The sequence below is a fragment of the Toxotes jaculatrix genome, chromosome 7, assembly GCF_017976425.1.
Source record: "Toxotes jaculatrix isolate fToxJac2 chromosome 7, fToxJac2.pri, whole genome shotgun sequence".
In the NCBI taxonomy this organism is placed as follows: Eukaryota; Metazoa; Chordata; class Actinopteri; family Toxotidae; genus Toxotes; species Toxotes jaculatrix.
The window spans coordinates 13,220,239-13,242,873 of NC_054400.1; the positions used below are offsets into that span (position 1 = coordinate 13,220,239).

General features: G+C 40.0%; 1 protein-coding gene across 1 annotated transcript; it reads left to right on the forward strand.

Annotated features, from left to right (window-relative positions):
- Positions 1-1,685: 1,685 nt before the first annotated feature.
- LOC121184028 (guanine nucleotide-binding protein G(q) subunit alpha) lies at positions 1,686-21,060 on the forward strand. Its single transcript, XM_041041375.1, has 7 exons — positions 1,686-2,830; positions 12,798-12,982; positions 15,976-16,130; positions 16,230-16,358; positions 17,225-17,354; positions 18,144-18,297; positions 19,060-21,060. Exons 1-7 carry the CDS (start codon positions 2,695-2,697, stop codon positions 19,248-19,250), a joined length of 1,080 nt encoding a protein of 359 aa, XP_040897309.1. The 5' UTR covers positions 1,686-2,694; the 3' UTR covers positions 19,251-21,060.
- Positions 21,061-22,635: the final 1,575 nt, after the last annotated feature.

The following is a 22,635-nucleotide window of genomic DNA, read 5'->3' on the forward strand; positions in this document are numbered from 1 at the left end:
ACAAAGTTTTGTGAAACGACCCAACTTGGGGGAGGAAACCAAGGGAGGCACTAGCTCTCTTATGATTGGTCACTTTCAACGCAATCACACCCACGCAAACCTGCTTCTACTTTGATTGACAGCTATCTTTACAGGAAGCTCAGAGAAGAAGAAGACTTAACAGGGCAAGTGAATGTTTATCTGAATCAGAGAATTTCTAATAGCTATTACATGGTTCTGACTCCACATAAACTGATGCGCAAATCAAAACTATATAACAATTACCATCAAAATACATCTACAATAAATCTACAAAAGATGATTTTGTTTGCTGTCGAAAACTGTTACAACAGTTAACATCATAATAGGACTGACTGCACTCCCTTTAATGAGTGGGTAATGATAGCCATTTGTTTGGTTGTGGGAAGGACAGTAGTACGAGGCTAAATTAGCTGATAATACTAATGGCATAATCATAATGGAACAACTTTGAACACGTGATATGGCCTCTAACATCCATCTATCCATCTGTCCACTGATCGTTTCATCAGTCTGTAAGTGTGTGGGCCTATTGTTAGATTAATGTGACTAACAACTGCTGTATCACTCTCCAGTTTGTTAAAGGCAAAGGACACCTGTACAATATAAAGCAATCCAACTGCACTACGATGAGTAGAACAACTATGAAATGTATAACACTGAAACATATACATTATAAATTCTGTATTTTGAGGATGTCCTCACAAAATCAAAGTAATCTCAAACCATAGCACTACAGTCTAAACACTTCTTAGTCTCAACAAAATAGAAAACATAACATTTACAAAGGGAATAATTACTGTTGCCACATTCAAATGTACATTATTGTGTCCACTACCAGCACCATCAGACTGCACTAGCATGACCACCAGTAAAACTAAATGGTTGTCATTCAATCATTAACATACTCAAAAATTATCTGTATTTTCAGAAAAGCCACAACTCTCCAACAATTTGTAAAAGCACAAGGGATGGAATACATTTAATCAAGAGATTAATGGCTATGGTGGCAGCCAGTTTATTAGGTATGCTAAGCTAAAAGTAAAGCACAGTTCAATACCACACAATTCAACAGCAACAAAATACAGCCTCCAAAGTGACCTTAAGTCAAAGTCTACTCAACACTTCTCTATATTAAAAAAAAAAAGCTTCACCTAAAAAACTTAAGGTAGGATTTATTGTAGGGGTGCTGTATTGGGCTGGTGTATTTGGCTACTTTTAGCAAGGTGTAGGCCTACAGAAAAAAAAAAAAGTGTATATTTTGGTATAGTGTATATTCCACATTAATAACACCACCACAACCAAAACTGACCATGGAGTTGGATCAACACCTCTCAGTCTCAACAAAAACAGAACATACTGACCTTCACAAAAGAGACATTTTACTGCGCTGCTGTAAATCAGTCACAATCACTGACATTTAAAGTAAACTGAGGATGATGATGGTGATGATGATGATGATGATGACTTTCTCCCACAGCAGTCCGCACGAAAACAGACTCGGAGTGGAACTGCCCTCTGTTAAAACACCCCTGCCCGTGGAGCTGTGAGCTCAGCTTGTCCATTCATACACATTTTCTATTCCACAGGTTGGGGTATAAATACTTGTGTGGCGTTTGTTTGACGTGACACTCCCCCCTAGTCGATGGGAGGCCGACGTCACCCCTGCCAGCGGAGGAGTGGATGGCCTCTGTAATAAAAATACATGAAGAGAATTGAGGAAAAGGAGAAGATTGGCCGGGGGGAAGAGTGAGAGCGAGAGAGAGAGAGAGAGAGAGAGGGGAGGAAAAAAAAAAGCACACAACACGGCGTTTATATCTTTCTTCTCATCCCGTTCCGGAGCCATGGACGTGTGAACGCCTTTTAAGACGAGCTGGGATATATTTTCGCCGCGGCGTCGAGAGCTCCGGCGGAGAGGCGATGTTATGTGTGGCTTTCTTGCTTTTTTGAGCAGACAGAGAGAGATAACTGTACTGTATCCCAGCCTAGCGGACTGGAGTGAAAGTCCGCCATATTCTGCCTTACCACGCCCGGGAGTCGAGCCATTGGAAAATAAACCGACAGCTTTATTCATGTGTTTTCCCCGTTGCCCTCGTCCGCGACGGTAACGCGAACACACTGGATTTTGCCGATTGAAAAAATAAATAAATAAATAAAAAATAAATAACAACATTGAAGACTTTGAAAGGAGGGTGACCGGGCACGGATGGCAACGCTTAACGAGATCACACAGAGCTGTACGGAGGATGTGTCTTAAAAGGATCTGTTGATCATATTGAGAAGGAAAAGCAGATTACACCAATTAAGATTGCACAGATATACAACTCAGACCGCTTTGGACACTATTTTGAAGCTGTCGGGAGGCCCCAGAAGGCGAAACCGAAACGGGGGGAGGGGGGGTCAATAATTTCTCAAACATCTAATTTTCCTTTCCACCACAATCTGTGCGCTGTTCAGGCTCATTATAAGGGCGTCCACGCGTTATTTCACCACAAGTAGGCCTGTATGAGGACGTTATTTGGCATTCACAGGCCTCTGTGTTTTGTTTTTGTTTTTTGTTTGTTTTTTTAAAACCCAGACGAATCTGATATCTGGATGAATCGGTAAGAGGAAAAGGCGGAAAAGTGCGCGTTTAAATAAATAAAAAATATTTTTTTTAAAAGAAAGGAGGAGAGAATGACCCTGGAATCCATAATGGCGTGTTGCCTCAGCGAGGAGGCGAAAGAAGCCAGGCGGATCAACGACGAGATCGAAAGGCAGCTCCGCCGGGATAAGAGGGACGCACGCCGGGAACTGAAACTGTTGCTTCTCGGTAAGCTCGGCAGGGAGAAACACGGGGAGGGAGAGGAGCGGGGTGAGCGATGCAAAGCCCACATTCCTCTCCCCGAAAATACCTTTGTCGGGGAGAGAGGGGTGGTGTTGGGGGGGGGGTTGCAGATGAAGGCGGGGGTCTATTAATGGGGCTTCCCACCTGAGTGAAGTTTGGGAGTGGGCGTTTGAAATATCTCCGTGTTGTGAGTCGAGTGCACAGATTGGCAGGTCAGCAAAGGGAGGAGATGCTGCCCAGCCAGGCCTGTGTGGCTCCCAGCGTAAGAAAAAACCACCTGATTTGAATAACTGCGACCGGTTAGTGTCGAGGAAACAAATGCTCACCAGTCGCTGTGGGCCTCTTAACTCTTACCTATTACCTCTCCATGTTTTCACTGGCCTGACAGCAACCTGTGCAGCCAGGCCTGGAGGGCCCGTCCAGGTGGTGTGCTTATGAGTGTGTCAAGTATTGGCTGGGCCAAAGTCTAGCGTTTTATTGGGAGTAATCAAGACAGCATTGCAGCTTAACACCTAACCCTGGCAATGATTATATCACAGGTGTAAGTCTTTAGAGCAAGCTTGGGAGTATGTTGTCCTTTTAACATACAGAAGCCTGTGTGTGGTGGTACGCTCATGCATCTATCATTTTATTCAACTTAATCATTCTCAGACTAACTGAAACACAACACAGCGGCACTGCAGTAAGTAGAGACACATAAAGCTGAAATAAATTATCCTTTTTTTTCATCAACTAGTGTTTCCACACTTCACAGAGTTACAGTCCCATGATATTTAAAAACTATAGTAGTAATTTTGGTACCTGTGTATTATTACAGTGTGGGATTGTGAGTTTGGAGGGAGGGATGGGGGGTAAAATCTTGTTGAGAAGTATTAGTCATCCTGGAGAAATATGAGGAAAACAAGTCATCTACTCACCATCCCGTTTTTAATTAGATTTCCAACAAAAAGCCCATTAGATGTGATGACCGTGGTGGTGGCAGAGAGTGGTGCCAGAAACCTCTCCTCCTGATCCAGTTCTCTGGTCACTCACTTCCTTAGGAAATGCATGAAGGAGTAGGTGTAAAAGGTTGGAAACTTAGATCCTAGTTTTGCCTCCAGAGGCATGTTTGAGAGGGATTGAAAGAGAAAGGATTCCCCTTTGCCCTCCTGTTAGCACAAAATGTTGAAATGAATCCCCACTAACAGGATTTGAAGGAGGTGACTGCCACCTCCCTTGTTAAATATGGACAAATAATTGTGTTGTTGTTGCCCCTTAATCTCCTCTAATACCCAACAATTCGCTCATTATGCAAACACATAAACAGCCAATGATCCAAAGCAAAAAGTGGGAATGTGTAAGATTGATTACATAACAATAAGACATTATAGAGTATGAATTCAGTCATTTGTCACTATTCTTGTGAGACAGAGCATTTGGTTGCCCAAACCTAATTGTTCATGATTGATTCTCACTCAACATTTAGCTTTTTCTTTTGTAGCAGCCGCTTATCAGTAGGCCCTATCAGTACAGGGTATTATATTTCAGAGTGGTTTTGTTGCACGCCTCTAATGACAGAATGCGTACAGTTAATGTCTTTGAATATGGAGTTGTAGGGAAGCTACAGTAAGATCCATTAAGTTGTAGAGTGAAATGTTTCCTGTAATGGTTAACCACATGTATGATTTCACTGTAACACAAAAATCAATTATGAATTTTCTGTAATGAAAAAGTTACGTTACATATAGAAGGCAGTGCAATTTTCAGGGTATGCATTACTACTCTATCTAGCATTCATGAGTATAGGTTTTTGACAGGGGTATAAACAGTTGTCTGCTGTGTGATGTTGTCCTGAGGTGTTGTAGGAATGATTTGACGGGTGGCATAGGGCGGCTGACTGGAGTATAAATAGGAAATGTGATAGTTAAATGGTTTAGGCTAAACCAAGGACAGTAGACCTCACTTACCCTTGTGGACAGAAGAGACGCTCAGACATACACCAACGCGCACATTGTCAGTGAGACTACAGCTCATGGAATATACCAGCTTATACACAGGGCCCTGAATTCATGGTCAGATTGTGCGTTTTTCGTTTGTGTGTTATATTACAGTGTAATACACATTGATGGCACCACTCCCAATACTAGCGGTCAAGTTAAACCAGAGGAAATTGTGTGTGTGTGCTCTATATGGCTCCATTACCCCTTATGTTATCAGTGTGTTGTGGGTTTTGAAACTCACTAATTGCTTTGTGTCCCATGGGTCTTGAGTGCAAAGCTCTCTGGTCAAGTTTCGAAGTTTTTCAGTTCTTCAAAATGTCAGTTGCTTGGTTTTTCCACAAATCATCTTGGCTTTTAAACTTCACTTATAATCTCTCAAACGCACTAATTGCTTTGTGTCCACAGGGATTGTGTACACTGAAACACACACAACATAAAAGATAAGCAGGTTTAGAGAACATTGCAAGCATGTAATCTATTCTTGTGCATTTAATATCCATTAAGGAGCTGTAAACTAATAAGGGAGATTAAATTAACACTCATTTAGATTTGGACAGATGACCAAGAATACTTGACTAGCAACACTGTGGAAGGGTAGTTGAGTGTGTTATACTTAGAAGCTGTCTGTTACACATTCAGTTTAATGCTTAAGAGTCAGCGATACTAAAGACCTCACTTAGACAGGTGACTCATGAGAAGTACAGTTAAAATCGATGCTTGCCAAAGCAGAAGAACAATTAGGTCGAGTATCTCAGCAAGAGCCAACTGAAATTGATCTCATCCAGCAATACACAAACATAAACGCGTTCATTCAAAATTAAATCACTGTCATAATCCATTAGAACAGCACTTACCTCTTTCTTCAGTAGGTAAGAAAACACAGGTGAATCATCAGCAACTTGAGACATTTTCCTACTTAATAATAATAAAAACATAATAATGATGATGATAATAATAGCACATTTTTAAACAATATGACTCAATGTGATGTGTTTCCGAAACTGATGCATGTGACCAGGGAGGAAAATGTGGAGTGAAACTTTTGTTGACCAGACTTTTTTCATAGCAGACATCTTGACTTGTCAAACACAAGTGTAACTAATAAAACTGTTATTTGCTGCTGGGCACTGCCAAAAAGAAAAAAAAAAAAAAAACTGAACCACCATTAATGTTATTATTTCCACCTGTGCTTTTCTTTCTGTGACAAGTCAAAATGTCTGTGGTAAAAAACGGCTGCAAATGTGGTTCGTTTGGGAACAATAAAACAAGTTATAATGAGACTGCAAAGCTAGCAAATTACGTTAGCAAGATGCATGATACCAGTCAGTCAGGCCTTTTTCAGGGATTAAGAAGTTAGTTAACTAACAGCTTTCCTGCAGCAGTGGAAGTAAATTAAGCCTTGAAAGTAAATGCAAACAAATTCCTGTAGGTGACCAAACTTTTGCTTTTTATTTACAAACCCTCTGTCTGTACAAAGGTAGTATTAGAACAGACTGTGCTACTCCACCCTCTAATGCATTATTGCGACAACACTGTACTGCAGGAAGTAGTATTGTATGTCGCTATCAGAATGATGAGAAAAAGGCAAGTAACAAAGCAATGGTTGGTCAGGGCTTCATCCTACAGCAAGATAATGACCAAAAACAAAAAATACAAAAAGAAATAGAGGGTGACTTCTCATGATGAAAGACCAGCACAGTTTCCAGACTTAAACCCCATGGAGCTGGTTTGGGGTGAACTGGACAGAAGGTGAAAACAAAGCAACCTGCGAGTGCAGCACATTTGTGGGAATTTCTGCAAATGTGTTCAGATGAACTTTCTGAACAATATGTGATTCTTATTGTACAGAGAACGCCACAAGTGTGTTCAGCTGTTGGGTGAGTCGGAAAGTTAGATTAAACAAGAAGATTCCACAATGTTTATTTTTTTCTATGCTTTTTATTTCAAAAGCACTCAGACATTGAATTTTGTAAATTTAAATAATGCATGACAGAAGCAGATGATGCTTAGAGGGCACTTGACTAGTTGTTGAGATAAAGAAGAGTACTTCTCCTTCGCTTGAAAAACTTTGTCAAATGTCCAGTAGATTCATAGCAATCAGTTCTGAATGAAAACCTACACCTTCAGCCTTTATGCAGCCGTGTGTCTCACTGTGACTTTTGATGACATGCGGGCATTTAGCTTAAGAAAAATGTTACTTGATTGGTAATACTCTGTTTCAGGGGGAATGACGTTAAATGTTAAATGTTGGTTTAAAATGATAAATACCACTAGACCCAGGTTGCTTGCTCGTCTTTATTTTTGGGGAAAGTAAACATCTACTCTTTAAGCAAGACATTAGGTCTGGAGAAATGAGAAGTGACAGGGGAAAGGAAGGTAGAAGCTGTGGCACAATAATAGTAGCTGAGATTCCAGACCTGTGCAGTCATGGGAATTTTTAGATGAATGGAGAAGAGGTGAAAGCAAAAACATAGCATAGGAATGGTGGCTTAGTGACCGGAGACTGGAAGGAAATAGTGAATCTGTGTTCTTGAAGAAAAGGAATGGGAAACAGAATTGGTTTGTGTTAAATAATTAGGACACTTGGTGAAGTTAATCTCTAAACAGAGCGATTTTGTACCTTGCAGGCTGCCATATCTTTAGTTGGTTTTGGGTAAAAATTAAGGTCTTTTTTTAAATCACTAATAATCAGTCATAGCAAACATTTTGTCATGCTTATTGTGTTAATTTTTGTTCTGTTACATAAGCAGTAACTCCAACTTGTTTTGGTGAGCTCACAGTGCAACAGGACAGACAGGATAAAACTCAAAGCTACATACAATTTTTTAGCATGGCAATGCAGCTTTGAGCATGGATGTTTTTAAAAGTTGGCGGTGTTAAAAATGATTCTCTTACTCTAAAGTTTTATAAATTCCTATAATCAGCCATCTAATGATCCTTTTCATGACATTGCATTTTTGCTCAACATGTGGACCGTGAGTACAAGACTTGCAGCTACAAACGTTTTGCCTCACTGGAACATGTTTACATAAGGGACGCACTGAACTGAAACGGCTGAGAGAACACATGCACAGGGTAGGGTCTCTCAGGATGGCAGTGTATTTTAGTAGCTTGTTATTTTACATTATTCAAAGTTAACCTCACATTGTGGTCAGATATTTTAATCAAAACCTGTTTAGATAGAACAACAGGGATACAGACAAAGAGCCAGATTAACTGCCCCTACTGTCACCTGAATTAACTAGGATTTTTTTTTTACTTGAGCTTAATTAGTCAATTAATTAGTCTTAATTTAATGTTTTTTTTTTTGGTGCTTTTTTTTTTTTTTTGCATTTCTACATGTATTGCATACGTCTGACCTCTTTTTATCATTAAGGTCTCAAACATCTGTTGACAGACAAAAGGGTTAAACATGAACAATTATCAGGCTTGTCTCCGTCTGCTAAATTAAGTTAAAATTGTCCAATTACAAAAGTGGCACAGCCCAACTCTAAACCTCAAGAGACCATTGGACCTAGTTTATAACGCTTGCCCCCCTTTACAAACTTACACATACACAGAGAAAATCATTAACAAAGTGGGATGAAAGTGAATCTGATTTAAAACGTCACAACAGGCAGAACAGTTATGAACAATGACTCTGTACTGAATTACCTCTGTAGTCACAGAAAATATCTGCTGAACTGTGTTCAAATTTTGCACAGTGGAAATCATTTCAGCATTGCAACATGTTTAATCTGCACTTTTGACACTCAAATTTTGCATATCATCTGTCAAAAACATTTGCAAAAGTGTTGATCTGCCCAATCACTGTCAGCTGCTTTTATCGGACAAATGAAAGCTGTGGGAACTTTGTCAAGGCTACAACTGAACAAAGTCCACCGCAACTTTTAACAAGCTTTGAACAAACACATGGTTGTAATTGTGAGAGGAAACACTAAAGACGTCATATGATTCTTGTATGAATGCAGCCAAATGAACAGTGCGGCAATAGAGAGTTCAGAATTTGGGACAAAAATTTTTTAAAAAATACAGTTTTGTAAGTTTTATACATTTATCAGTTCTGACTTTTAGAAGGGATTCAATTTTATTGCAGGCCATAATTAACAGGCCTGTACTCATGTGAGTACTTAACAAAGATTCAGCATTTTCTCCAGTATGATCCAGGTCTTCCATGGCATTGGCAGGATGTAAACAGCATCATTTTCACAGTTGCATAATTGTCCTAAACTAAAATAGCTCACACTAGCATGTAGATATTCACAGTGCAAATGCTGGTTGTGAACGTCAGAGTACTGTCTAGTGAGGTACATGGGTACACCGCAATATTTTTTTAAAATTGAATTCATGACTGCCCTCGGTTTTGCCTAGAGATTTGCTGGTGCTGTTTTAAGGCTGCATGCCAGAAGCACTGGCGTCCACCTTCTTTAAGAAAGTGAAGAAAAAACATTGTTCAACAGCTTCAGCTGCTCAATAAAAGATTAAGTTCACTTTCATTCTATATCACAATGTGGGTTAATCTGCAGCTGCAGTTCCATACAGATTTATACCTGACCTTTTATATTGTAGAATTACTTGAACAGAGTCAACTTTGCGCTCAGTTAAGTGCTCACTACAGTATTTACACATGACAGTGAGGGAGCAGAGCTTTCTTAATTTGTTGACATAAAACTTTATGCAAAAACTCCCACTGCCAATACCTACAGAAGTCATCCCATAATAATCCCATAGTTCTCCCTTTAAAATCAGAACCAAGCAGTGCCTGACCATTGTTAAGTGCTAGTAAGAACTTAAAGGTACTACAGACTGTAATTAGAGAAACACATTGCACTTTATACTGAAGCATTTGTAAAAGTGAGTATGGTGCTATGGCCCTCCCTCTGCCCTGTGTGTTTATTCACTCTTGAGGTCCTGCTAAGATCTTGGCAGTGAATTTATTTCTCCTTGTTCACTCATGCATTTTTTATAACGATATTCAAGCATCTTTGCATCCTTTATCCCATTTGGTTTAAAAAGTCAATGGCAGGCGTCTCTGTGCATAGCCGACACTGATGCTTTGGTGCATTCATGGGCTGTGGAAACTTCCAATACTTGTCTGATGGCCACTAAACAACAGCCTTTTTAATGGGGAAAAAAGCTACCAAATTCATATGATCCTTTTGATTACCTTAACATGTGCTTACTCTTTTACCAGTTTTGTTACATAGGGTGTGAATATTTGGCAGCTCACAGTTAAGTTTCAAATGTCCAGAATATCACGAGTAAATGAAGACACCACACACCGACACAAAGCAGCCTGTTCTTGTTCTGTTTTTTTTTCCTTTGTCCTCTTAGTCCGTCTACAAGTCCTAGGGCTTGTAGACGGAGGAGCCGGATCAGACATACTCACATCAGATGTAACGTCAATCTAGTCACACCAGCCTCAAACACGGGTTAATCCAGGGTCACTGCATGTGTTCGAAAAGTGACTCAGCAGCCTCTAATGGCCAGAACACACTCATACCTATCATACTCTCTGTCTCACAGTCTTTTTCAGCGTCTCTCACTGGTAGAGTTAAGAAGATCCATTAGGACCCAGATGTGGTCAAGAGATTTATTTTGGAGAAGTTGTTGTCTGCAATATTTCAAGGCCTTTGAACCTCTTCTTTTATTATACATCGTGCTGTTGGTTGTACAATGCAGTATAACCATCTAATTTTTCTATAACCTAAGGCAACCTGCATAAAACACTGTACCGTTGTAGGATTAAAGTTATCCTGTGAGGAACATTTTCTTGAATTGGTCAATCCCCAGAGGAAACATTTACTCCACACATTCAACCTTTAAAAGTAGACTGAGCTGTCTTGAATTTCATTTCAGTGCACTTTTGTTCTTTTTTTTAATTTTTTTTACTGCCTATACAGAGGACATCAGGTTCATTCCTGCGGCTATGAGGCAATCAGAACTGTGCCACACAAGAACAACCCGGATCCTTTGTGCATGTACAAATTCAAAACCCACTGGCACAATTCATTTAAGTTTTTGAGATTAGTCACTGTTCCACTTTGCCTGTTTTAAAAAATAGAATGTGTCTATTTTTAGGATGGATGCTGTAAGGTATTAACTCTTTTGCAATGCTATTTGTGGTCCCACCGCAACTACTATTTGTCATAGAAGTTAATGTAGTAGTTAATCATAGGTGGACAGAGTGTGTGTGTGTGTCTGCGTTTGTGTGTGTAAAGCAGGTAGTGACAAGTCCGACCCGCCCACTGGTGCAACAAAGTGAATATTTCAGAGTGTACACAACTCTGTTTGTGTAGCATATTCATGTCACACTAACAAGCAGATTCAACAAGGGAACAGCTCCCAACCACGGATTTATTTGAGTTAGCATATAGGTGAATGAAAATAAAACATTTCACAATAGACCACATATATTCTGATGATTCTGTGTACAATATATGTTAGCGTTTCTTCATGCCTTCTTGCTCTTTAAGAAAACAATTTTGTAAGTAAGAGTTTAAGGGTTAAGTGTTTGGCTAAAGTGCACTTCAAGGATAACTGTTCTCATTCTAGTTTTTGTCATTACTACCTTCCCTCCCCTCATTTTAGCCTTCTAAACTGGCAACCCTACAATAGAAAAGCTGTTTCCCTAGAGGTTATAGTGTTTCGGCTCCAGTTTAGTTTGTAGCTTGGTATTGTAAAGTGCCCAGTTTGTGTTATGGACCCACAGTAGAGAGGCTAATTTGGCTAAAATAGAGTTTATATTATACAATACAAAGGAGTGTCGCACTTCAAGACTCTTATAATACACACTTACACTGGAATGCAGCACACGTCTCCTGGCCACTGACATGCAAAATACACACACACACACACACACTCCTTCCTGCCAAAGTTATTAAACAGTTAGCGGTGAAGTAAAGTTAGACTGTTCAATTGGCCTGCCAAGATTCTCAATGAACCAAAGAGAAACTACACCCCCAGCTCTTCACACCCAAATAGTTCCTGTCACCACTGAGAGGAGAGAGATGTTGTTTTTGGTCTGTCACCAGACCAAGCAAACAGGCTGTGAAGAAAGTAGCCAGCACATATTATTATGTGCTTGTGTCTGACTGAGTGCATGAGTATGTGTGAGTATACACTGTATGTCTGTGTGCATGTGTGTATAAATGTGTGTACATGTTTTGTCAAAGACAGGATGTTGTGCTGCAGAAAGCTATGATTCAGCTGTCTTCCCTCAGGAAATGTCCTCATGCGCATTTACATTTTAAAATATTTTTCGACATGGCTGGAGGTATTATGTTCAGGTTTTCGGGTTGTTCCTCCGTCCGTCCCAAGAATGGGACACGGTATCTCAGGATTGCCTTGAGGGATTTTCTTCAAATTTGGCACAAACCTTCTCTTAGACTCAAAGAGAAATTGATAAGATTTTGGTGGTCAAAGGTCAAGGTCACTGTGACCTCGTGTCCATCCAATTCTTATAGAAATGTAGCAGGAACTCCTGGAGGGAATGTTTTTCGGCCATAACTCAAGAATTCATTCGCTAATTGATCCGTCTAATAAGATAAATTGATGAAGTGATGACATTTTATATCCACAACATCAAAGCGGGTAGCGGTTGTTGGTGAAAAACGTTTGGTAAACACTCTGTATGCTATATTCTGTTTTTTGGCCAGTGGCTGCTACAGTGGAACTAGGTCTGTGTAAGAATACCAGCATTTCAGAAGATTTTTATGGCTATTGTCCAGCTGCTCAGCTCTTCTTGACTAATTACTTTTTAATTAGACTTTTGTTATGTTGCTGCAGTTCCTTTTTTTGCTCACAGAGGTCAAGGAAAGTCATAAATGCCAAAATGTCCATTTAAGGAGCGTGGCTGCTGACACAGGAGATTAAATGTGTTGTGTGGTGAAATTAAACCCTGCGCAAAGCTACAAAATAAATAAACTCTGCTCATTTGTCTCCCTTTCCCTGTCTTTTCTTGACTTTCTCAGGCACTGGGGAGAGTGGGAAGAGCACGTTCATCAAACAGATGAGGATTATCCACGGCGCCGGTTACTCTGATGAGGACAAAAGGGGTTTCACCAAACTGGTCTATCAGAACATCTTCACGGCCATGCAGGCCATGATCCGAGCCATGGAGACACTCAAGATCCCTTACAAATACGAGCACAACAAGGTAAAGGGGCGTCCTTTCGCACAAGCCATTTCAGATTCCCCCAACTGAAATGACAACTGTAGTGAAGGGTGGCAAATAATTTGAGAAAAAAGACAGAGATGCTGCAGAGAGAAGTGGCCACAGCGTGTTGTATATTTATAGAGTGCTGTCTATCTTATTTGGAACAGCCATCCATAATCGTTTCCTGTCCTTTTTGGCACTTCCTGTGTCCTTAAAGCACTCCAGCACTCCATCACACTGTGTATTTGTGTTTGCCTGTGCATTTCCACTCGCTCAAATCCATGTGTGAATATATACGTATATACACAAATATACACATGTAAATACACAAGACAGAGATCTGCCCTATACTACTCACCCGAATTTGACCTCACTTTGCATAACTACCACTTCAGCAGGACCTTTTTTTTCCCTCCTTATTCATTTGCATGAGGTACCCTTGTGGTCATAGCTTTGGGAGATGTCACAGTGACCTCTTACTCGCAGTTTTTTCCCCGTGAGAGTGCCAAATGAAAGGAAGTGGTGCATAGGAGTCGATCACCTCAGCAACACTTTCTATAAATCAGACAGTATCAGGTGACAGCCGACCACGCTGCTACCAGCTCCTCCCTGCGTGGCCACAGTCCAGTCAGATGATTTTTCACAGGGTTTTGTAGAGATCTGGGGAGGAAGGGAAGAGGTGATAAATTATTTAGTGGATTTTAGTGCATTATTCTGAATTGAGATCCTAATCTTTGGATGTTAGAATTAAAACCCAGTAAGTGCTTTATTGATAATATACGCGCATGGTGGATATTGTAACTGTATTAGCTATGTTGCCAGGGAAACAGCAGGTTGACACATAACAGATGCCACCACATGTTGCTTGCATTTTTGCAGCTGCATATCTGACTTTATGTTGACATCTTAAGAGTAATAACATTTTAATCTTTTAAACTTTGAGATTTTGTGAAAGGAAGGGTTGAATTCTCACACACTGTCAGCACTGAGTTTATGAGACACACACAGTGTTAAACAACAAATTCTGGGGACACAGGCTGTAACAAGCAATCAAAAAGTGGAACCAGATCTGTCACACCTGTCCACCAAGTCTGTCTTAGCTAATGCTTTGAGTAAACTGCGACATGAAATAAAATGGCACCACAACTTGGTTTTAACTTCGTTAAAATGATCCACCACAGTTGTGGCTTGTTTTCCATGCTTGCTTTCGCTTCCCGTCCAGTGAGTGCATGCTCATGAAGAACGAAACCGAATATGCTGTTTCAGCTCAGCAATTTCACCATTGCTTTGCCCACTTTAAACACAAGGAAAGCCAAGTACCCTTAAATATGCTGAGTAAAAACAATCCTTATTTTTATTTTAAAAAGCCCCTTCATACGTCATTGTAACTGCACTTCCAGTATCTGGAAAATGGCTGTTGTGTGGTCAGTGTGCTTGCCAGTGAAAGTTTTGTGTGAGACCTTCAGTACTCAGTAGAGAAGTACCAGAATACTAGTATAGTACTTAAGTACAGAGAAACAACAAAATGATCTGCTGCGTTGTGTTTCTAAGATATGTGTATGTCATAAGTGATGTGTACAGTGAAAGCATACAACAGAACTACTGAATATTTTATAACCAACATCCCTGTCCTCTCATATGCATACAGCTAAAATGGGAAGTATTTACCTTTTTGACAAAGGAGTTTACTGACATCACGAAGGAAGTGAAAATGAAACCTGTCAGTCGTGTTTACACTGTCTTTCTGGGCATTTATTGTAAATACCACTTTCACAGGCCTGTGGCCTTATCAAGCCTACTCATTAAAATAAATCACTGACAGCGTATCTGCTTTTTTTTTATGGGATATCTGTTTTGTCTTTCTGTAACATCTCACCTTTTCACTTTTGTCATTCCCAACTCTTCCCTCTCCCGTATGGATTGATTCTCTCAGAAGTTGTGAATAACACATACAACCATCACATGTCGTCTCTGCCACCTTCATGTATAAATCACATTCAGCCCAAATGACTGGCTCTCTAACCACATGGTCTACACTGAAAATAGGAACGATTTGTTTTTGTCTTTTGTGATGTTTGGGCTTTATGGTCTTTAGAGACTTGGGACCACATGGTTAAGTGAAATGGGCTTGTTTTGCTATGCTGTTTTCCCCACAGTCAGCCAGTTCCACATTCATAGAGTAATACCGTACATTATGAGTTCTAGCAGACTGTGTGACTATGTAAGTGTCCTGTGTATTTTAATGAAAGGCTGATGGGTAAGGGTTGGATAGCGATTCTATAGATAATGGCTTATAAATGCTAATAAACCTTCATGCTATTATCATAATAGCTTTCCATTTTATAATAGACTGACAAAATTACACACTGAATATCTTGTAATTGTCTGTTAATTTACAAGTGGGATTTTTTTTAAATTGAACTTATAACTGTGTCTGAAAATCTAATTTAACATAAATTAAAAATGTTTTACATGGAGAGAGTCCACATCCCTACAACTCTAGCAGAATTTATCAGTTACATAACAGAAATCATTTAGCTAGACTGTAGACCTGACACGGTAAAGTGTCAAAACTACAAATCTAACATTAAGTATTCATCCTGATCACAAAGAATGTCAGTGCAGTATGTGAAACTGTGTCAACATTCAGGCACATGTTGATCTCTTGTCGTGGGACACAGGAGAGTTTTAATGGGAATCTGGGGCGGCAAAACCTTCCCCTTTAATAGGCCCAGCGGGATTTGGGCTTCAGATATTAGGTCCACGCTGAGCCTGGGGGTGCACAGAAATTGCTGGATATAGAATATGTGTATGAGGGATAATTAGAACTGCACAACCTGTATTTTGATTGTGTTCCAAACTTCTTTTTTTTCTATTTTTTTTTTTTTTTAGATGATCAAAAATTCTTGATAAAGTTTTGATAAATTTGGTTTTGGTGCTGCTGAGTAAAGATGTCTAAAGAGTCTCAGTAAATTCTGATGTTTTCCCACCAGGGCAACGCCAACATTGTGAGAGAGGTGGACGTAGAAAAGGTCACCATGTTCGAGAATCCTTACGTAGATGCAATCAAGAGCTTATGGAATGACCCGGGCATCCAGGAGTGTTACGATCGAAGGAGGGAATACCAGCTCTCAGACTCCACTAAATAGTAAGCAGATTGGAAAAACAACACAATGGATACAGATTTCATCATCACTTTTAAACTGGGATCAAACTGATCATTTAATTTCTTTGTTTGCCTTTGTAGTTACCTGAACGCGTTGGACCGAATCGCCGAGCCGTCCTACCTTCCCACCCAGCAGGATGTGTTGAGGGTTCGAGTCCCAACCACAGGCATCATTGAATACCCCTTTGATCTGCAGAGCGTCATATTCAGGTGAGATCAGGTGTTTATTCAGCATCTGAAAATAAAATGCTGCTGTTGTTGACACTTGCCTGTACAGCTCTGGAAGTGAAAAGTCAAAAGAAAATACTTTGCTTTGGCCCTGATAGTCATTCATACCATAAATTTCTACTACTACTAATAATCTTCAACTACAGCTACAACACAGCTGGAGTCAAGGCAATGGTTAATGATATGTGCATGGCATTGTTGGAGATACATTATACATTTTAATTCCTGCATCTTTAAAGGGAAAATATTGTACTTCTACCTCACCTACATTTATCTAATGCTTGTACTTACAAGTTACACTGTGGATGAATATTTTATGCTCAAAAAGTACAGTAAGCTAATAGAATATAAATAAAATATGATGCCTTGTTAAGGTTTAAACTTTCCAACAGTAAAGTTATGAAAGCAGTGCTTAATATTTAATGGAATAGTTTTACAGCGCAGCATTGGTGTTTGTACTCACGTAACTGATTTTGAGTGTTTTTCGGATTCACACACAGGATGTTTATAACTGTGTCACAGCTTCTTAAAGAGCTTCACTGAAGCACTGAAACAGCACGGCACTGAACATGAAGTTTCACTTTCGTTTCTTCAGTGTGTCTTACAGCAAATGCCCCTCCTCTTATGGTAGAAGCAGTTGTACTCGTGGTCAAAATGGTAATATTCTGCTTTTGGTCAACTGGATATCAGAATAACATTTAAGCCACATCCAAGTGATCATCAGGGTCATCACGTTTGATTCACCTTTGGCCCCTCAAGGTGTGCCTATCCCTGGGTCAAGAAGAGACAAACATTTCCAGTGCTTATAGTGACTGTTTTCTCTCTCCTGGATGCTCCCGCCATGACAGGATGGTGGATGTCGGCGGTCAGAGGTCGGAGAGGAGGAAGTGGATCCACTGCTTTGAGAACGTCACATCCATCATGTTCCTGGTAGCGCTCAGCGAGTACGACCAAGTTTTGGTGGAATCAGACAATGAGGTGATTGATCGATGCATCATATTACATATTTTGTGTGATGTGGAAGATGAGTTGGCTCTGAAGATGAAAAGCTACTCCTTATTTAAAACAATGGAAATCAGATTCCCCTCCTGCCTGGCAGTGCTCCACCTCTTGTTCCCTTTGTAAAGCATTTGTAAATGATCAGCCAGCTGTTTTGAATACTGCCTCGGGTCACATCTCCTTCTTAAGAGGATATCGCATGTGTGTCAGTTTGTTAAAGTGTATTAATGAGCAGGTGTGTGTTCATATGTGTGTCGGTCTGGTGTTGTGTCCATGTGTTTTCCCTCCTTTGTTACTTGTAGAAGAAAAAGACAACTGACCAGCTGCACGTCCTCTGCATTCTGCCATTAGATATTTTTTTATAATTTACAGTTTTTTAAATAATATATACTTCATATTGGAGATATTCTGTTTCACACTGCAGCACTGGCAATGTGATATCTAAAGCTTACTTTCCAAATGGTTGTTTTGTTCAATTAAACACTGAAATCAAGTGCAAGGGAGAAATTAAGCCCTTGAAGGCCACGTGGCCGCCCTTCTCTCTCATCTTTACTGCTCTCCCTCTGGTGCGGTAAAACGTTTATTAAAATCTGTACTTAATGAGTATGAAAGACTGTGGTTTAATTAAGCGATTAAGTCTCTCTCTCTTTCTCTCTCCTCTCTCTCTCTGTCTTTCTCCTCACTTCACCTCCCATCCCTGTTCTCACACACTCTCTCTCTCTCTCTCTCTCTCTCTCTCTCTCTCTCTCTCTCTCTCTCTCTCTGTAGAACCGGATGGAGGAGAGTAAAGCTCTGTTTAGGACAATAATCACGTACCCCTGGTTCCAGAACTCCTCAGTCATTCTGTTCCTCAACAAGAAGGACCTGTTGGAGGAGAAGATCATGTACTCTCACCTGGTCGACTACTTCCCAGAGTATGATGGTGAGTTTCAACAGCATGGTGATACTAAGATTTTTATTTTATTTTACTTTTTTTTAGCCGCAGTGTTACACACTAGGACAAATCTCCCTGGGAAGCTGTAACTCATATTAGCGCTCTATTGCTTTATTTGCAAAGAGAATACCAGTATTTACTACATGACCACCTGTTGTGCTAGCAATATGCATGTTTGCTGCGTGGGTTCCCTCTGCGCACTCCGGCTTCCTCCCACAGTCCAACAACATGCAGATTAGGTTAACTGGCAACTCTAAATAGTCCATAGATGTGAATGTGAGTTTACCCCGCCTCTCGCCCAAAGTCAGCTGGGATTGGTTCCAGTCCCCCAACCCCCTCCACCCCCCATGACCCTTAAGAGGATAAGAATGGATGTATGGTTCCTATAATTGCATTAAAGTAATTTGTGCTCATTTCATTGACCGAATGCTTCATTTCCAAAGAGTGTAGTGTTACATATCAGGACAGGTCCTAAAAAAATTGAATGACGGTTAAATTGTAATGTTTAACTATCACATGTAGAAAATATCACAAAAAATATCACAGAGGTGATATTTTCTACAAAAACACATCACAGAGGTGCAAGGATAAAACGTTGACAAATTTTTTTTTTTTTTAATATATTAGTAAAAATTCTATCTCTAGATTTACTGGTGTCCAGTTAATACGGGTGATTGTGACACTCAAGGCAAAGCTAATGAAACCTTCAACAGCAGGTGTTCTGACAGAGCATCATTTTCCTCTCTCCAGGTCCGCAGAGAGACGCCCAAGCAGGGCGAGAGTTTATCCTCAAGATGTTTGTGGACCTGAATCCAGACAGCGATAAGATCATCTACTCTCACTTCACCTGTGCCACTGACACAGAGAACATCCGTTTTGTCTTTGCGGCCGTCAAAGACACCATCCTGCAGCTCAACCTAAAGGAGTACAACCTGGTGTAGAGCAGAGCAGGGCTGCCAACTGGAGGCCCTCAACACACACTGACTGACGCAATCTGTGAAAAGATAGATCATATACACACACGGAAAAAAAAATCTGAGAAAAAAAATCTAATGGTTGCATAATACTAATTTATTTGCCATTTGTTGATCTCTTGGTCCCCAAGGGGTGAACAAAGTAAATGTTCTCTTGCTATTTAAGGAGTTGATGAAATATAGAGCGTGGGGGCAGGATATGTGGCAGGGTTGGGGAGGGATTTGCTGTTGAATATGTACAGCAACAATCCTCATTTTTAGGCTTTACGCATTGTGAAGTTTTTTTTTGTTTATTTTGTTTTTTTTTTGACAGAAAGAAAGAAACTACTTTGTGCACTGGAGGTGTGGGGGCTTGTTTTGTCTGTCACTCTGATACATCAGAGCTGGAATGAATGCAATGTGCTCCCTCCCTCCCTGCCTTTTTATAAACAAGAAGAAAACAAAAAAAGGGTTTCATTCCTTTTTTCTTACCCTCCCTCCTTACCTGTCAGTCCATTATGAAGTTTCGTCATGGGCGTTCACCTGTTTGCCCAACAGGAAATGATGTAAGAGATTTCTAATTAACAGCTTCCTTTTTCCTTCAATGGACTGATTGGCAAGTCTTTTGATGAGTTGGCATAAACTGTGATTTTTAAATTATTTCATATTGATTGACTTTAATCATCATTATTATTGCATTGCATTGACTTTGGTATCTTTGGCTCTCCACCATCGGCATAACCGTGAAGTTCAGAGGCGTGAGACAAATTGGCTTTAAAAATGCTTTTCTAAGCTTTGAGCGACAAGGCGAGGAGGCACACGGGGACCGCCGCTCTGTCATGTCATGGCGGATCATGATGGCAGCGGTCGCTTTACACAGACTGAAGGAAGCTGAGGAGGTAATAATTTATGAAACAGTGTCGTTAAATGATTATGTTCAACTGTGCCACATTAACGCTTTTTATTATGGTAATATGTATATTTATTGCCAATGCCAAAACAACTTGAGCACCAGACTCCACTTTGCGCTGTTTACTACTTTATAATGGAATGAAAAGTGTTGAAAGAACAGAGCTAATTAAAACCGAAGGAGCAGACTGACTGACTTTACTGATGGACTTATTGATCAACCAACTGATTCTTGCAGTTTTTGAAGTATTCAGCAAAGTTAATGGTATCCCCCACCCCAACACACAAACACTCAAAGACCCCCATAGCTTGGACTGACTTAGGCTACAGTTAGTTAAAGCTGTTTAGTTAAAGAAGAGGCAGCCACCCAGCGCGTTGAACTGCTCAAACTGTCGAATCACAGCCTCACACGTGGCTCCAAACCCCTCCCCGCAGTCACATTTTAGCTGTGTCCTTATATTCGTCCAATCACAGCCCGGCTGTCCTGACTGTTGTAGTTCAGTAGCAGTGGAGAATAAATTTGGCCAATTCCTGTGTGATAGGGCAGAGTGTTGACATTCAGTTTGTACCAAAGTAAGCCCTTCTTGTTTCTGATTGGCACCTCTGATTTGCAATCCCTCATTCCCAGGTTACTTTGAGTATTTTTTTTTTGTACCAATTCCCTAGAACATAAGCCTGTAATTTACATTTATTGAGGCATAGTGCAATTATGAATGCTATAATCATTGTACATACATCTCTCTATATATATGGCAGCATCTTTGTTGGCTTTGTAATCATTACTTTTTTTGGCAGATTGAATGTGCGGTATTGAAAATATGTATCTATGTAATTGTATTGTATGTCTAATGGATAATTCATTTTTGGAAGAAAAAATATGTTATTTACATGTTTGTTTTTGTTTCCTTATTTTATTTTATTTTTTTTTAAGATGAGAATGTAAATTTTGTGTTTTGCCAGTTTTATTTCTCAGCAAAGAAACATTGTTCAGCTTCAGAGCTGCATAATGAGGAATATTATTATCCAGCAACAGATTGATTGGTATGCCAGTACTTAACAGTAGCCGTTTTGTTTAATTGACTTTTATATGAAAAACTGCAGACTGAATCCAAACTACAGGGCTAATTGTTTAGTTTAGTTCTTAACTGGCTTCAGGAACAGAGCACTTGTCACATATATGTAATCACGTCACTCACTGATTCTTTTCTCTTTTATATTTAATTTCATCACACACAGCTTCTCAGTAAGTATTGATTAACCACAAACCTTGTGATCCTGAACACAACCCCACCACCAACCACTTTTGAAGGCAAGGGCATGTTTTATTTAACAGATAGTGCCAGAACAAGGTGGGTGGCAGGCAGGTAAAGTCTTGCTTTGGCTCACATTTTGTATACAAATCTTGTTAAGGAAGAAATTCAGTTATCTGATTGTCTGTTATATTAGATGGGAACGCCATCCCCTCTCTCATCCCTTCCCCCCAATAGAAACTGAGTATTGTAGAGTCTGTCAGAGTCATTGACTGACCAGTGTACAAAAACATGCAAAAAAAAAAACAAAAAAAAACCCCACAACAGGACCATTTGGCCTAATTAGGATGGTATATTTACAGGTGCTTTTTTAAATTTCCTTTTTGTTTTTCTTTTTTAAACTTCATTTCCATCTTGACTGCCACCATTTCATTAGAATGTACAGTATTATTTTAGATTTTATTTATGAAATTACAACATAGATTACACAAACAGTTCACATGTACATATTGCCTTATTGAATAAGCTGTGCCTCTCAACTCCCATGCAAGGCACCTGTGTTTTTATGAGAAGTGAAGCTAGTGCAGCCAATAATGTCCCATTGTGCAGCTGGAGGATTGTTTGGTTTTGGCTTGGTGGTCTCTCTTTGTTATTCTGTGCTAAAAGAAGCCCCGGGAACAGCTTTGAAGTGCAGCTCATGTAGCTAATACGACATCATTATATATTATACAGGACATTATAAGCACATCACGAGTGAACTGCAATCAGAACACGCTTTCTATTGATTTCATAATATTGTCACATTGGATTCATGTCTTAAAATCCATGCTACAGTGCATTATAACGCTTTGAGCTGCCTGACTGCGATTAAGCGACAGTGCTCCTACACGTCAGGATGTGCAGAATGTGCTCGCAAAGTGTCACAATCTGGACTCAAAAATCCCCACCAGCCACCTGCGGAGTGTTTTTGCCGTATTTGGCTACGGTTTGGCACCTACCAGCCACTTTGGCAGGTAACCAGCCCTCGCTCCGAGGTCCTGTTGTTTTCAGATATTTCAGCTGGCTGGTGTGCTTGCTTACAAGGATGGTTGATTTTGGCAGGCAACAACCACTTCTGCAAGTTCATTTCCAGTCCAATTCACTGTGTACTCAAAGTAAATGAAGATCTTACAATAACCACTTATCAACAGCAGGGCCCGACAAGAAAAACTGGG